The sequence below is a fragment of the Emys orbicularis genome, chromosome 7 (genome assembly GCF_028017835.1).
Source record: "Emys orbicularis isolate rEmyOrb1 chromosome 7, rEmyOrb1.hap1, whole genome shotgun sequence".
Taxonomy (NCBI): Eukaryota; Metazoa; Chordata; order Testudines; family Emydidae; genus Emys; species Emys orbicularis.
In genome coordinates this window covers 73,179,244-73,195,437 of record NC_088689.1, presented here as the reverse complement: position 1 = coordinate 73,195,437, position 16,194 = coordinate 73,179,244, and the positions used below count along the sequence as shown (strand labels likewise).

At 49.2% G+C, this 16,194-nt stretch overlaps 1 protein-coding gene across 1 annotated transcript in view; it reads left to right on the top strand.

Annotated features, from left to right (window-relative positions):
- Positions 1-4,256: 4,256 nt before the first annotated feature.
- TLL2 (tolloid like 2) overlaps positions 4,257-16,194 on the top strand; it is a 197,353-nt gene continuing 185,415 nt past the window's right edge. Inside the window, exon 1 of the mRNA XM_065407272.1 lies at positions 4,257-4,407. Coding sequence (XP_065263344.1) covers positions 4,257-4,407 — 151 coding nt within the window. The remainder of the gene's footprint in view (positions 4,408-16,194) is intronic.

Below are 16,194 nucleotides of genomic sequence, written 5' to 3'. Positions count from 1 at the left end.
CCTTCCACTGGACCTTCCTAGTCCCTGAGTTTCACAATGAAGATGCTTGATTGCAGAGTCCTTGTTGAGTGCAGCTGTTTGTTAAATTGTGAAGAGAGGCAATATCAAAGCTAGCTACGTCTAGGCCCTAAACCATTGAAGCTTTTAAAGATCAGAACCAGGTCAAGAGTCAGATGTGAAGCCAGTAGGGGCAGGGAGTGTGCTTGTGCTTTATGTGCTCTAACCTGTCTTTTATCTAGGAGATGGTACTGTGTGCAGAGGGGAAGGAGGGCAGCTCATGGTAAATCCCAGCTAAAGTCAGTAGCAGTAATTTAGCTTCATGACTACATGGTCTACACTACAGAGTTAAATCAACCTAACTATGTAAGTGCTTGCACTACAGTAGTGCTCCCGTCGGTGTAAGTCGCCCACTACATCGACTTAACTCCACCTCCGCGAGAGGCGTAGAGCTTAGGGCATTGATCACAGTGGTATTGATTTAGCCACACGGTGTAGACAAGGCCATAGTCTTCATCCTGGAGCTTTAGTTCATCTTCTAGCTACCCTGGGCTCAGCCCTTGATGTGCCTTCAGGATAAGGACTGAGACTTTGAACTTGATGTGATATTCCATGGGAAGCCAGTGTAGGGAGCAAAGGGCAGGTGTGATGTGCAGTAGCTCATGTTGTTGAGCTGTGCTGCAGTGTTCTGTACCAGTCAGAGTTTCTTAAGGGCTCTTTTCTTCATACCCAGGTGTATCACATTGCTATAGTCCAGAGGAGAGGTAGTGAAGGAGTGTATAACTGATGCAAGGTTGCTGTTTGCTGGCCAGGATGGGATGAAGTCATCTAGCTGGCTGCAAAGTAGTAGAGTGCGCCACTCCTGGAAGCTGCTATTTCAGAGCTTAGTGAAGAATTCAGGAGCACTCCGAAGCTATGGAATGGATTGACAGATGATGGGTGTTTGTCTTCAACCAAAAAAAACTTGCATCATGGCTGCACATTCTTTAAAATGCTTTTGTATCCTGTACCTGCTGTCGTGTACCCACCAGCGTAACCTGTCTCTCTCCAGGTCAGCATCAGCCAGCTCCTGTTTTCCATGAGCTGATCTTCAAGCACTGGGCCAGGTTGGTGGTGCTAGCATCTTTATATATGGTGATTGCTGCCACTTTAGACCATGCTGACTGACCATATCACCTAGGCTGCATGCAGATATTGAATAAGACCATGGAGAGAATGGATCCCTGTGAGACAGCCACCAGACACCTCACGTGTGGAAAGGTGGCTGTTCTTACAGTGCATCCCTCCAGCAAGGACTTAAAATAAACAGAGGGGCAGCAACTTCGGTATGGAATATGGCCGTCACAAGCCAGGAAACAAACTCCGTGCTGCACGGTGCATTGTTGCAGGCACTATTACTTTAAAAAATGCTTTATGGTCTCTAAGGCCAACTATACGCTATAAAGTTTTGTTGGTATCGCTACGGCAGCCATCGCTGGTGAAAAAACACTAGTTTACATGTCTATGTTGGCAAAACCCCGGTGAAGATGCAGCTGTGCTGACAGTGCTTCTGTCGACATAGTTAATGTCGCTCAGGAAGGTGGTGTTACTACACTGTCTGAAAAACTCATGTCTGTGCACGCTGCATCTACGCTAGGGGCCTGCATGTCTAGTGTAGACAAGACCCAATGCACAAACTCTGTTCGCTGTAGCCCTTCACAACTGATATTAGATCCAGCAGTATGGTGCATATTGCTTTTTGCTCGTGTCCCACTTACAGCCAGTATAATGAGCAGCCTTCCTGTTTTTCCAGGCTCTGCTCTGCTCTATTTAAACTATTTCAGGACACAAGTTTCTGTAAAATAGCCTACCTGTTGTAGTTTAAAATGGCCAAACTGCAGTAACCTTGTTTGAGTTGATGGAGGGGATGGACTTTTTTGATGTTTCATTCTTTTGCTAATGGTTTTACAAGTCCAGTTCTCTTCCCAAAGGAAGGAAAGCTATGGGTTTTAGAATTGTAATGTAAAATAATGCTTAACTGGATCCCTGCACGTTACTAACACTTGTATCAAACCATGTATTTCCACTCCTGTCAGAAGGTAACGAGTATATACTAGATATTTATAAAAATGCTCTACAGCTAGTGCCTATCTGTAGCTCTCAAAACCTGACTCTGCTGTTCATTTAAACTGCTTCCAGGTTGCTGCAGAAAATCAGTGCCGCCTCTTCTACAGTTAGAGGTACCAGGCACAAAGGATGGGATTTTGCTGCAAGAGGCAAGTCCTGCTGGATGGGATTGTACAGGTGTGGGCAAAGGGATATAGTGCTAATACTGATGCCAGAGGAGCGCCTAGATAGACTAGGAAGGGAGGAGCTCTTACTGCATGTGGCTGGCAGCAGAGGTGACTAATCAGTCTCCTGTGTTGGTCCATCTGGAGCAGAGCTTGACTTCTGAGGTTAATTTCCTGGAGAAATGCAGGATGGTCAGGGATGGCTGCTTGGCTGACCAGAGGCTGGCGAAGATCCTGTGGGAGTCCTTGCTGGTCCTCAGGGCTAGGAGGCTCATAGGCTGGCTCGCTGCTCTGGATCACAACCCCACTTCCATAAGGACTATCTGAGTGCTGGCTACTTTTTCTCAGTTGTCTTCCTGAGGCTGGTTTGAATAGTTTTAAAGGGGCATTGGGGTAACTACTGAACCTGTTCCGGGCGAACCCTGTGAGTCCTAGGCTGGAGCAAGTGATGGGCTGCTGGGTGAGACTCCAGTGGCTGGTGCAGAGAAGTAGGCATTGGGAAGACTGGAGTGTTGTCCTTTGCTTCCTGTGTGACCTATGACATGACACTTAACCTCAGTTTCGCTCTCTGTAAGTGGTTGGAGACAAGGGGGGTGAGGTAATATATTTTATTGGACCAACTTCTATTGGTGAGAGAGAAGCTTTTGTGCTCACACACAGCTCTTCTTCAGGTCTGGAGAAGGTACTACGAGTGTCACAGCTAAACATGAGGTGGCAATGATTCCTTAGAAGTAGTATGAATGGTCATTCAATGGACCATTGGAGGTGAAGTGGACCATTAAGACTGCTCCAGTCATAGTGAGTTGGAGACAGAGGTTGTTAGTGAGTTAAGGATTGTTGTAATAAGCCATAAATCTAGTGTCTGTTCAGTCCGTGGTTTTTAGTATCTAGCAAGGTTATGAATTGAAGCTCCCAAGTTTGTCTTTGGAAAGTGTTGTGCAGGTTCTCATTGAGGATGAGGACTGAGAGGTCAGATATGCAGTGATCGCTTCTTTGTGAGAAGGGCTCACCCACAGGTGATGTGGTGTTTGTCTTATCGTTTTCCTGTGTGAGTTCACTGGAGTGTAGTGATTGTCTGGTTTCACCCACCTTAGCTGCTGTTGGTGCATTTAGCGCACTGGTTGAAGTACATCACATGTTGTGATAAGCATGTGAACCCAAGGATCTTGTGGGGGTGTGGGGGGGGGGGTCCTGATTGGCAGGGAGCTTGCTTCTGGAAATGAGCTTGGAAAGACTTGGGTGGTTGTTTGAAGGTCAGAAGAGGGGGTTCAAGAAAAATGTTTGGGGGGGGGGGATCCCCATCCAGTATGGGTTGTAGCTGTTTGTTACCCTGTATGAGTTCCAGTGTGGGGTAGTAGGTGACAGCTAGAAGTGTGTGGTCAGAGGCGGGAGGTATTTCTGCATGGAAGCAGCTTCTCTCAGGGTATTTGGTGGGTAGGGCTGGGAGAATAGGGTACCGGCTGCAGTGCTGGAGGCGAGTTGTGCTCCGGGCGATGGGGAAGCCAGGGATCTCCCATAGCGCTGCGGGCAGGTCTGGGCTCCCAGGCCAGTCCCGGGGGCAGATGCGTAGGTGAGGCTGCGGGCTGGGCTTGGCTGGCTGAGCCCAGGTGCGCTCCTGGGCCCGGTTCTTTGCCTCTTTCCTGCTTCGCAGCAGCAGCTCCGAGGAGGCGAAGGAACCTCTCCAGCCCGCAGCGCCCCCCTCCCTCCCGACTCTGCCCCGCCGCCCCCGCGGCTCGCAGGGCTTCCCCTGGAAGGAGGAGCCGGGGCGCGGGTGCTTGCGGATTGGCTTTCTCGTGCCCTGAGTGACGGGGGCTGAGCCCAGCCAGACCGCGGCGGGGGCGGGAGCCCGGCACCGCTCCTGCCCTGCCCCAGCTGCAAGCGCAGCTGCATCGCCCCCGGCAGAGGCAGCCGGCGCGGGGAGCTCCGTGCAGTGCCCGGCGGCCGCTGTAGCCGCCCCTAGCCCGCCCCGGGCTTCGCTCTGCAGCCGCTATGGGCTGGGCTGCCCCTCTCGGGACCCTGCTGCTGCTACTACTACTACTTCTGCGGGTGCCGGCTGCCCGCGGCGCGCCCGGCTCCTGGGGGCTGGCGGAGGAGGAGAGCCTGGAGCAGCAGCCGGGGTACCGCGACCCCTGCAAAGCCGGTAGGTGTGAGTGGGGGGGACTCCCGGGTCAAGTTTGCCGGCGCCTGGCTGGGCAGATCCGCCTCCCCCCTGCTGCTGCAAGAACTTCCCTGTCCAGCGCTTCCTGCGCCCGTGTCCTGGCCCGGGCTGGAGCTAGCAGCTGCCCCGGGGGGCTTGTCCCGTCCCAGGTGCGGCAAACAGCTGCACAGCGCTGGAGGCTGCGAAGGAGGCAAACTCAGGCTGCGCTCCCCGAGCAGAACGCGTTAGTGTAACGGGGGGCTGAGAAGCCTGCCGAGGCTCTGGGCAGTGCATCGCTCCAGGCTGAGCTGGGGAAGGTGACAGCAGGGACTGGGACCGCCCCAGGCAGGGCTGGTAGGGAATAAAGCGGGGATCTTGCTTCCGGATTGAAGCAGCATCTCCCGGCTCCGAGATTACCCCAATTTGGATGAAAAGTTCCTCGGTTATCTTGTAGCTGAGTGTCGGGGGGGGATAGAAGCAACCAGCCAGGAATGAAGCTTACTGCAGGTCCTAAATCCAGGAGAGCCCATGTTTGCCTCCCCTCATCCTGGGCTGCACACTCCTTCATTCCCCTGTTAATTAAAGGAGACAGGGGTGAGTCCAGTAAGCCAGCAAGTGATGGACGGGGACAGGACCCAGGGGCATTTTGAACATCTACGGCTTGGCGTTCTGTAGGCTGCTCACTTGGGTTTGCATCTACAAGTATTCTGGAAGCACTGAAGCATCTGGACGCTGCCGGGGAGTTGTACAGCTCTTATGTGCATTTGTTACATACACCGATTGCAAGAACTCTGCTGATGGGTTTTATGACTAGCTCGCCTGCCTCATTTGTAATTGTGATCAAAATAGGAAATTCAGGTTGATGGGTTGTGGCCGATTCCTTTTAAAAGGTATATATTTGCCAAGTGTGGTATTCTCTTCTGTTCGCTAGGCCAGGCAGTTAGAGATTTGATCTGACTGAAGTGCCTTAGCGATGGAATTTAAATTAATTATGGTCTTTCTTGGGTCTGAAATTCCATTCTGGAATCCAATGGTAATGAAGAAATGTTTTCTGAGCTTACTTCTGTTTCTAACAACAGAACGTGTGTATAAATATACTCGCCTGACCTGATGTCACACCTCCCGCAGAGACAAGTAGCAATGTTAAGGCGACGCCAAAATCATTTCAGTGCACGTTGGCCCAGCTGCCCCTTGTAAACTTCAGAATTGGGGTATGGAAGTCGTCGTGTCTCTGCTTTTTAATATGCTTCTGTGTTTTGTGAGCCGGGATTCCCGTCAGGATGCCGACCCTCAACCTTGTTTGGAAGGACTATCTTTCCTATCAGCCTTCGACTAGCTGGTGTCTGAGGCATTTGAAGCGAGTGCCCTCTCTTGGCTGGTGGAACAGGGAAGAGGTTTTCTCTTCTCTTCCCCCCTCCACCCCACACTCCATGCACTAGTCTTTGGGATGGGGCAGTTCACTATCTGCCCCACTGACTCCAGGCTTCTGTGTGAACGGTGGGTGGGGTAGGTCTTGTCACACCTCTCCAGTAGCCATAGTTTGTGGGCGATCCTTTCCCCGTGTGTGATGTCTCTCTGCTCAGAGCTTCCCCCAGCAGCAGCAGCAGAGTGAAACCAATGTAATTCTTGTTAGTTTCACTGCTTCCTTCCCTGCAGCTGCTGCCTCTGTCCAGGGCTGTGCTACTGCTGGTGCAGGCTCCAGTGTGGTTCTTCTTAGTTTTACTGAGGAGTATTGTCAAGACTTGTCCATGTGTCCATTTCTCCATCTATAAATTGGCGGCAGTACTTATCTACCAGACGCGTAACTATCTGTAAAGTGATTAGAGAGAGAGAGTGCAAAATATTTTGTAAAGGTTAACAATTGTGGGTCCTCTCTGGAAACAGAGGTTTCAAACCATGGGAGTCACCTCACCTTCAACAGGAGGTGCAGGTGCTCAGCATTTCAGAAAATTGGGCCACTTTCAGGTGGTGCCTAAATATATATGCCCAGGCTCGAGACTGTTGGTGTTGAATCGGGCTTACCCACCTGTAGATAAGAGTGCTATAGTAGAAATGCTATTTAATTAAACCAGTCAGGGCTGTGGGCTTATACGCAGCTGAATTCCACGTATGCTTCTCTGTAGACAAATAAATGGGGGGGAGGGCAGCTCTGAGTGTAGGAGAGAAGCTATTAGGGAAAGGGTGGGAATTCCTTCCCAAAACTTAATGTTTCAGGGATCAAAGCATCTGGCTGCCTGAAATGCCAGGATATAACCACTGTTATTGCTACTATAAGCACTTGCATTTTGGACTATTACAGTTAATATTTCAGCACTTATCTATCGCACAGGAGAACAGAGCAATGTCTTAACAAGAAAGAGAATCCACTGGCTGTCTTGAACAGTCATCTTGCTTGGTTAGAATTGTCAGTGTAATTTACAGAACTGGCTGTGCTTAACAATTCTCATCAAGATCTACACGGGGACACTAAGGTTTTTAAAGAGAATGCAGCAAATGTTCTCTGCTAGATCTCTGTGCAGTTATGGATGGGAAATGTATAACCTCGAGATCTGCCTTAAACCAATGGTGTTTGTCCTAACTGACTCGGTTAAACTGCCAAAGCCTGGGCACAGATCAGAGTGAGGTTATCCATTTAAACAGTTTTGGGAGCAATTGTGGATACTTTGCAAACAGAATAGGCACCCACTTCTGAAATGCTTGGCCTTAAACCATAAGGACTTGTCTGCTCACAAACTGGAATCAAAATAACGAAATAGGCTGTAATTCACCTCTAGTTATTCTGGCACACGTCTCTGTGCACAGTTATTTTGGATTGTGTGTCCTATTTTGATTTTAACTTATGTCCATAAAGAAAAAAAAACCTACATGTGTGACGGAGACTCAGGTGTTTACAGGATCGATATTCTTCTAATGGCACAGTACCTGATGTGGTAAGTATGTATCTTTCCTTCCAGCAGGGGGCCTGGGAGACTGCTCCTACCAACAGAGAGACTGCAGGTGGGAAGAAGCATTGACTCATCTAGCCCCAGTGTGTTACCTTTGCATCTGCATCCTTGTCACTCAGGGCCACGTGGCAGATAGATCTGTATGGGCAGAGGGGCACAATGTATCTCATGTCCCACTTCCTCCCACTCCTTTAACTGATGGCAGGTGCAGCGATGTTTCTCACACCATTTTTGCTGCCTGCCCCTGGGTAACAGATTATCTCCCTGGCTGGTGGCAGATGCACTTTGCCCCACAGGCGTACCAGGTTTGTCTCATTCCCCTCCAGCTGTAGCAGGTGTGTCTCATTCCCTGCCCTGGAACTGGAGGTAGGTGTAAGTGTTAACAGGCTGCTGGCTGAATGAGGAGTGCTGTACCTTTGTCCCAGTGCCTCGCTCCCATGTGGAATGAGAGGAAATTGCGCCTGCCCAATGTTATGTGATCAAACAGGGTCTTCAGAAGTCCAGTTGCCTGTGCGTACTCTGAGCTCTTATCCATGTGTGTCCAATGTAGGGTAGGGGACATGCTGTATGCATGTGCTGACCGAGGCTGAAAGGGGACAGGCTAGGGGCATAAATATGAGCTAATTATTGCCCTGCAAGTAGTAATTAATTTCCTTTCTTTGGGACTCTGTCGTCGGATGGAATTGTAGCGCTTGCTTTCACTCTGTTAGTAATAGCGACGTGGCGGTGTGTCATGTCGTTACAGCGTGGACTTGGGTGCCAGGACTCCTGGGTTCTGATGCTGAGTGACCTTGAGCGGGTCCCTAAGCCTCTCTGCCCCTCATGTCCCTGGTCTGTAGAATGGGAATGCTGCTGTGCCAGGAAGATGTGACTGGAAACTTGGGGAGGGCAGGGTTTGTGGCATGGAGTGGAGGAGAGAGAGTTGGGATAGCAGTTGCACAGGTGGGGCTAACGGGATAGATGGAGTAAGTGGTGGTGGTGTAGGCTAGGATCCAACAAGGGAGGAGGAGAGCTGTGCTGGAGCAGCGCAGTGCATGAGTGGATGAATCTGCAGTGCAGGAAATTGTGAGCCTTCTGGAATCTTGGAGCTGGCACATACATGTCTGCGGGGCCCTGTTCTCCATGGAGCAATGAGACTAAACTCTGTGTAAATGTTAGCTTGCCTTCTTCCTCCCTCCCGCCCTCCACCTCCAATCACAGGGTTCCCTGGCTCATAGTAGAAAATACTCACTGATGTAACTGTTGGGCTTGGCTCCTGCATTGTTGAAATGGCCCAGTTCCAAACCCTCCCCTGCTCCCCCCTCCCCCACTATGTGCCAGGGCAGTCCAGAGCTCGTTGCTTGCTTCAGCACTCATCCCTCCCCAGGCCTCAGCTGCCCTCCTCCAGGCAGCCCCGCTCGCCAGTCTGTGCTTCTGGCTCCTGCCAGGGGCAAGCTGGACTCCAGCTCTCACTCGCAGCTGCCTGGAGCAGAGCAGGGAGCTAGCGCTGGGACCCACCGAACCCCCCCCCCCCCTTGTCGGGGGAAAGATGGAGAGTGCAAGGCCGCGGCGGGCAAGTCCCAGCAGGGCAAGGAGACAAGACAATAGCCAGTGCTGCAGCAAAAGGCTGCGTTCTGTCGCATTTTGGGGAAATGTCTGCTTCCGAGGCCACAGGGCCTGAACGGAGGTGAGTGGAACAATTCACACCTCTGTTTGTTTCAGGCTCCCTGGAGACTCAGGCAGGCATCACTGCAACGGCTCCTCTCGGCTCACGTTCTCAAGGTTGTTCCTGCAGCCAGGCAGCCTAGAAATGTTCTCTGGAAGGGGGGAGAAGGTAGCCTGCTTGTTGCCTGACATGGAATAGTGGGTACCCAGGGATGCCCATGGAGTCATGAGCTGAATGGGGCTCAAGCAGGATTGTTCCCTCCAGTCTCTTCTTCAGTTCTTTGTTCTGTCCCATTTTAAATGCCCCAAGTAATGGGGTTAAACCCCTTCCCCATAGAGATGGTGCCACATCTTAATTGATTTCACCCTGAGGGAAACTTCCCAATGTTTTGCCTGAGTTTCCCTTTGTTTGATTCCGTCGCCTGGCTCTGCCTCCATGGAGGAGCTGTGCTGTTTGTTCCAAAGGAAATGGGTTTTGATTGGACCAAGCTACAGCCCTCTGACAGTCATGTGCAGAACAGTGCCCATTCCACAGCGACTTGCTAAGGCGCTGGAAGCGGTAATGAAATGAAATAAAGGGGTGGGATGTCTGGGTAACTTGAAGTCACAGCCCAGGGCCTAAGTGCAGCAAACATAGCACAGGAAGTCTGGCGCCCTGGCAAGGAACATACAACATGGTCAGAAGCTAGCCTGGGTCACAGCCCCACCCAGCCTGCTCCACTCACTGCAGTCTTAACAGTGGGCTTTCGACCTGTGGGATTGGGAAGCACCTTGTTTAATTTGTGGAAATTAGAAGATTTGCAGAAACATTGCGTGGGTTCTAAATTCCTTCACGCAGGTCGATTTGACTGAAGGATTTGACACAGTAAGAACCCTGTGGAATTAGCAATCAACCAACGCTACTGGGGTTACAGTAGCTGCACGCCTATGAGGTTTATACACTCAACCAGATCTCAAGAAGTTTATAACCTCCACAGAGACCTCAATGAGCTTGCAAAAGGTTTAAGGATTCATGGCAAATAACTTCAAAATTAACCACCCAGCCTCTTTTAGTAAGTCTTATGCCCTAAATCCACCTGTACCTCATTCCTCTCCCACCCCAAACACATGCACCAAATTCTGAAGTCCAGATACAGTCCAGTGTACTAAGTCTTCTATAGGACAAATGCATCAACCATGTTATGGGTAGGTGCTCTTAGACTGAGCTGGTTTTGACATGCTGTTCCCAGAGAAGTTAGAAGACTCTCCAAAAAGTGAAAAACCTCACGCACATATCTCTAGAGACCTTTGCTCAATTCATTTTAAGCCTGCCCACAAAAGTTCTCCATGCCACGAGATCCCAAATGCTAAATTTCAAACAAGAAGTAGGTAGTTTAGGAATATTTTTTAAACCATAGACATTAGATGGGGAGTGTCCAATAGAGCTTACAGAGAAAACTGCCTTAAAACCCTTTCCATGACTCCAGCTCTGCTGCATTGCATCTCCAACTGCAAACAGCGAGATCACTACTGTGTGTGTACACACTGTCTCCAGCAGCCTTTATCCACCTGTCCTCATTCACCATGACCATCTCTTAGCTGCAGGTCAATGAATAGTCAGTTCATTCCCAGACCACCGTGGGGAGACAGCCAACCAGGCCCTCCTGCAACCTGCCAGGGGAAACAGCAGGGAAGGGGTTAGTCTGTTGCATTTAGCAACTCGAGAGCTTCCCACCCCAACACTGTGGCTTTTTCTGCCTCGCTTGCAGCAATATTTGCATCAGTGCTAGGCTCTGCAGCCTGTATGCGTCTTAGGGTCTCCGCTTGCGATAAAAGTGTGCTTCGCTGATGGGGACAAGGTCTTGGGGGGAGCGGGGACAAAGCAAGGCTGCTCCATTGGTGAAGGCCAGAGGACGGGGAGTCCCGAGACCTGGCTTCTACTCCTTGCTCACTGGCTGACCTCTCATTTTCCACCTCTGCCCTGTCTGCGAAGCAGTGATGATGCTAACCTGCGTCATGAGGCCAGGTCAGATGTCTCAAAGCTATCTGGAGCTCCCCGCTTCTGTAAGATGCACCCTATGGCCACCATGGCATCCTTATCTGGTGAGCATCTGACACACACTGGGCCATGCGCCCCCGAGAGGCTGATCTGGAGCTGAGGGTACTCTGCACCACACAGGGTAATGCCCAGAGTCATCAGTCCGCAGGTTGAAATGAGTGGAACATAATTATTTGGCTATTTTAGACTTCACTTCCTGTCCTAAACTACTGTGCGGTGCTGCTGTACACTGTTAAATAGCTGTCATGTTCTACCCCAGAAGTGGCTGCATTTCATTGATGGCTGAAATGATCTGTGTAAGTTCTGGGAGCCTAGGAACTGCAGCATGATTTTTTTTTTTTTTTTAAAGGTGAGTTAATTAACCATACTGAGGGCTTTTCTCTTGATTGGCTCCTGACTACATCATAAGTGAAACAGGAGCTATTTAACAGGAAGTTCATTAGAAGAAAATCTATAAGTGCAACAAGAATAAAATTGTGTCAAGGGTCCAGGAACCAGGAAAGAAATTAAATTAGGTGACACCAACCTTCTAGCCATGTGTTTAAGAATGGGCCAGGGTTAATCTCACTATACACAGGGTTCCTACAGGCATCGCAAGCCCCAGTACTTAGACTTAATGCTTAAATTAGAATGCAGGCTTAATCTGCATGGACTGGCCGTGTGTGTGTCTAGATCTAAAAGTATCTCCCTCTATTGCCAGAGCTAAGGGACGCAGGCTGTTAGCTTGCAGGCAGTAGCAGACTCAGAAATGTCTCTACCTGGCCTAATCACTAGAGGGGGACAAAGAGCCATGTGGTCAGTGTGGGTGGCATCCAAGTCTGCATTTGGGTTTATGAATCGAGGACCTCGCTGTGGGCTTGAATGTCTAAATGTGGGATCAGCACAGGTCATTGGAGATGTCAGTGTTGCAAATTCACAAGTCAGCCCCCCCTTGCAGAATATCCCCCCCCAAGTGGTTTAAAAATTGATTAATTTTTTAAAGGATTACCTATTGTACTTTGGGCCTTCTGTGCTGTTAGAGAGCACTGAGGTCAGGTTTCAACCTTTTCTCTAACCATGAAGTCTGGAAACTTTTTTTTTTTTTTAATGGAAGCAGATTCTCCTGGTATCACTTGACTCCAGCAGCTGGGGCTTTAAGAAAAACTGCAAATAGCACCAGAGTTGGCAGTGCCGATGTTTGGACAATTGTCCCACTGCCTGTGTGTAAATCTTTCCTTCTGACCTCCTCTGTCTCCCTTTCTCTCTCCGTGGCAGGTCCATGCTCCCTCTCCCCCAGGCCTATAATCTGGCCCTAGTGTCTTTTCCCCCCCATCATTAATGCCCATGTTCTCACTTACCCAAGCTGTAGACTTACTTCGTGCCATGGCTTTATTTGCTGTGTCTCATTTAGCTCTTTGGAGCAGGGTACCAGCTGTAATGAATGTGCTCCCTTACTAATCTCCCCTTTCCTCTCCGCGACCCAGCTGGAGAAGATCTGGCCACCTGAGAAGCAGGGACCCAGATGAGTATCTAGCCAGAAGAGGGCGCTGTGATTCATTATGCCATTCTCCACTGGAGAGTCTGTTCGATTTCTTCCTGGGGGTGCTGTATGATTTCTTATGCGGAGTCCTCCTGCACAGCTTAGTACAGGGTTTCCCTGCAGGTAAGTAGGTTCCTATATCCTTTCCCTGTGGGGACACCAAATAATCTTTCTGCCTTGGATCCTGAGGATTGCAGGGGTCAGTCTGCAGCCTAGCTGCCTTTGGCTAGGGCTGAAATCTGCCCTCACTGCCCCGTGACGCTGATTAGCCATTGGCTTGATCCCACTGACCAGGATTTTTGGCTTTTGTCATCTTTTCTATCTGAGCCTCCAACTGAGTTAAGGTTACAGAAATGTTTAGCTTCCCTGGCAGAAGAGAGGATACCTTGTTCAGCATTGTAGTCCACTCCAGCATTTGCAAGGCTGAAAGATCCCCTGGCAGGGAGTGGCTGACTGGGAGGTTGATTGGTTATTGATTTAGAAATCCTGATGACTTGTTGTTTTTTACTTGGGCATGTTTACTATAGGCAAGCTCGGCACTCCTAGAGTTGTTTAATGGTCTAAAAACAGCCTCTTCCTGTTTACCTGATATAAATTGCCTTTTATTACTGAGGTCTGCAGCAGCTTCCTGAACATGCAGCGGCTCAGCATCACGTTAAGACTCTGCCCCAGAAGTTGTTTTGAATCCTCATAAACTTTGGCCCCCAGGAAAATGCACCTGGTCAAAGTTACTGAATTCAGAATATATAACAAAGTGGGAAATGAACTGTTTGCCGAGAAAACTCTAGAAGAAATGTGAGAGCGAGGAGCAGGACTGCTGAATGTTTTATTTTACTCTATTCCAGTCAAAATCTGCATCGGAATAAGATGTACCGGTGACCCACCAGCTCAGATTTCTCAGCTGCCAATTGATTTTTATTTTTTTTTTAATGCAGTGCTGGGAAGAATTCAGAATTACTTTTGCAGAATTCACACATCTTAGAATCGTCTTCCTCAGTTCTCCCCCAGGCCTGGATCTTTCTGCCCTGTCCTGTCTTTTCTCATTCTCCACCCCCAGATTTTTCATGCCAGTCCCAGTCTTCCTCCTCCCCTTTGCCCCTGCTAGCTTTCAATCTCCCTACACAGCCAGTCGTCTTCCCTCTAGGCTCCTTGTCCCAATCTACTACCCTCCAGTACCCCTCCCCATAAATCCAGTTCTTGTCCCTTCTGCATTAGTCAGCCAGCTTCCTTCTCACTGCCTGGGTGCCAGCAGGGGAGGCCGTGAGAGTAGTGGCAAGTCTCCTGTCTCTTGGTTCTGGTGACTAGCATCCCACAGCAGCTAGGAGTAACAATTGCAGGGGAAGTCCTGATCAGCCCCAGGCTCCTGGAGCATGTTCGGGGCAGATAGAATCTTTGGATAAATAACCCTAACAAGCCTCTACTGAGCATGTGCAAACACAGGCGCCGACTTTCTCATTTCCCCAGGAGTGCTCGAGCCCTGCTCTGCCCCTGCCCCTACTCCATCCCTTCCCCCAAGGCCCCGCCCTGTTCTGCCCAGCACCCACTGGCAGGCCACACCAATCAGCGCCTCCCACCCTCACTCTGCCCCCTCTCCCCCAGTGCCTCCTGCCTGCTGCTGAACAGCTGATCCATGGTGGGCGGGAAGTGCTGGGAGGGAGGAGGAGGAGCTGATCAGGGGGCTCACTGGGGGGCAGTGGGAGGAGCTGATTGGTGGGGCCTCCCGGTGGGTGCTGAGCACCCACTATTTTTTTTCCGTGGGTGCTCCAGCCATGCATGCAAACTAATTTTTTGAAGATTTGTAACTTGGGCAAATTTTCAGAGGGATGGCAAAAGGCACATCCTTGGCACCAGGGTGATTTCCCCCATGAAATTCCAAGCCCTTGCTCCAAACCATGGGGGCACTGATTTCTCAGCCAAATGTGTGTAAGACTTTTTAAAAACATGTTTTTCTTTAAGCTCAATCTCAGAAACAGCTGAAGTGTTTTATCTGAAATGTTCAAAAAAACAAAACAAACCGAAAACAGCCTGAGTCAGAAAATTTCAGCCCAAATGGTTAACGTTTGGCAATGTTATAAGCAGCTAAAACCATTGGGAGTACATAGTAGAGTCTCTGTAACTTGAAGTCTTTAAATCATGATTTGAGGACTTCAGTAACTCAGCCAGAGGTTAGGGGTCTATTACAGCAGTGGGTGGGTGAGGTTCTGTGGCCTTCGTTGTGCAGGAGGTCAGACTAGATGATCATGAAGGTCCCTTCTGGCCTTAAAGTTTTGAGTCTGTGATCCACCAGTCCGGTGCTCTATTATTGTATTGATTGCTAGATGCAACTGTAAAGCAGTGCTCCTCATTCTCATTGAGGGATGTAATTAGGGCAGATGCAAGCATTCCCACCAAGCGATGGTGCGGTAGTGCTCAAGTAAAGGTGGTGCTAAGGATAAATAAATTCTTAAGCTTGGATAGGTTGACGTTTCTCAGAGATCTGAAAAATCCACACCCCTAACGATGGAGCTATGCCAACCTAGGCCCAGGCGTAGACACAGCAAGGTCATTGGAAGCATCCTTGACCTAGCTGCTGTCGCTCGGGGAGGTGGTTCATACAGTGACAGAAATACCTTTCCCATCACTGTAGTCTGTGTCTATACTACATGGTTATGCCATTAGCTATGCCCCTATCATCCCAAGAGAGTTGACGTGGCCTTAATTAGAGCTGGTTGAAAAATTTTGGAACAGTTTCCATCAGAAAATGTGGTTTGGTTGAAATGTTTCACGGGAACGTGTCTGTTTCAACAATTTGACAGACGTGTCAAAACAAATCATTTTGCCATGTTTCATTTTGATAATGTCAATGTTTCGTTTTGACTCGGAGGATAATATTTTAATAGGTTTATATGTTTGTACCTTATCAAAATGTTTCAAAGTTTCTGAATCAAAATATGTTGGGATTCCCATTCTGTGAAAAACTTGAATGTTTCAACTTTTCGTTCCAAATTTCCATGTCAACCTTTCCCGCTGGGTGGAAATTCTGTTTTCCGATCAGTTGTAATTCTTCCCTTGTTTTTTGTGTCTTACAGGCAGCAGTTCAACCCCCAAATTTAGAGGTTTTTTTTAAAAAGCTGCTTTTTATTTAAATGTTACCTTGGAGCTTGTAACCCCAAAACCGCAGCATTGTGCTAGTGCAGGGAAATCAGACTCTGACATGGCTTATTTATGAGCCAAGTAAAACTGACCAGTTTCATTGGGCTTGTCTGCACTGCATTGTTAGCTTGAGGTATACCTCAAGTTTTGCCACCCAACTCCTGTCCACACGTGCAAATCTCTAGCTCAAGTTAAGTGGTACTTTAAACTTGAGCTAGATGGCCTGTCCGGGAGGTGTTACTGCTGACACTCCAGCTAAGTAATGCAGTGTGGGAGCAACAACTTGATTTCCAACTCAGCTGCTAATCCAGTCTCTGCTCATCCAATTGCTCTGTGTAGCTCCGGTGTTATTTCGCAGCGTGGCTGCTCTCAAGTGAGCTGGGCAATAACTCGAATGTACGAACTCAAGCTAAATGGTGCAGTGAAGACAATCCCATTGTCCAAGCAGAGTGAAATCCGCAAAGGAAGCAAACATACATCAGTGGGGAAAAATACACTGGATTTTAAAAATT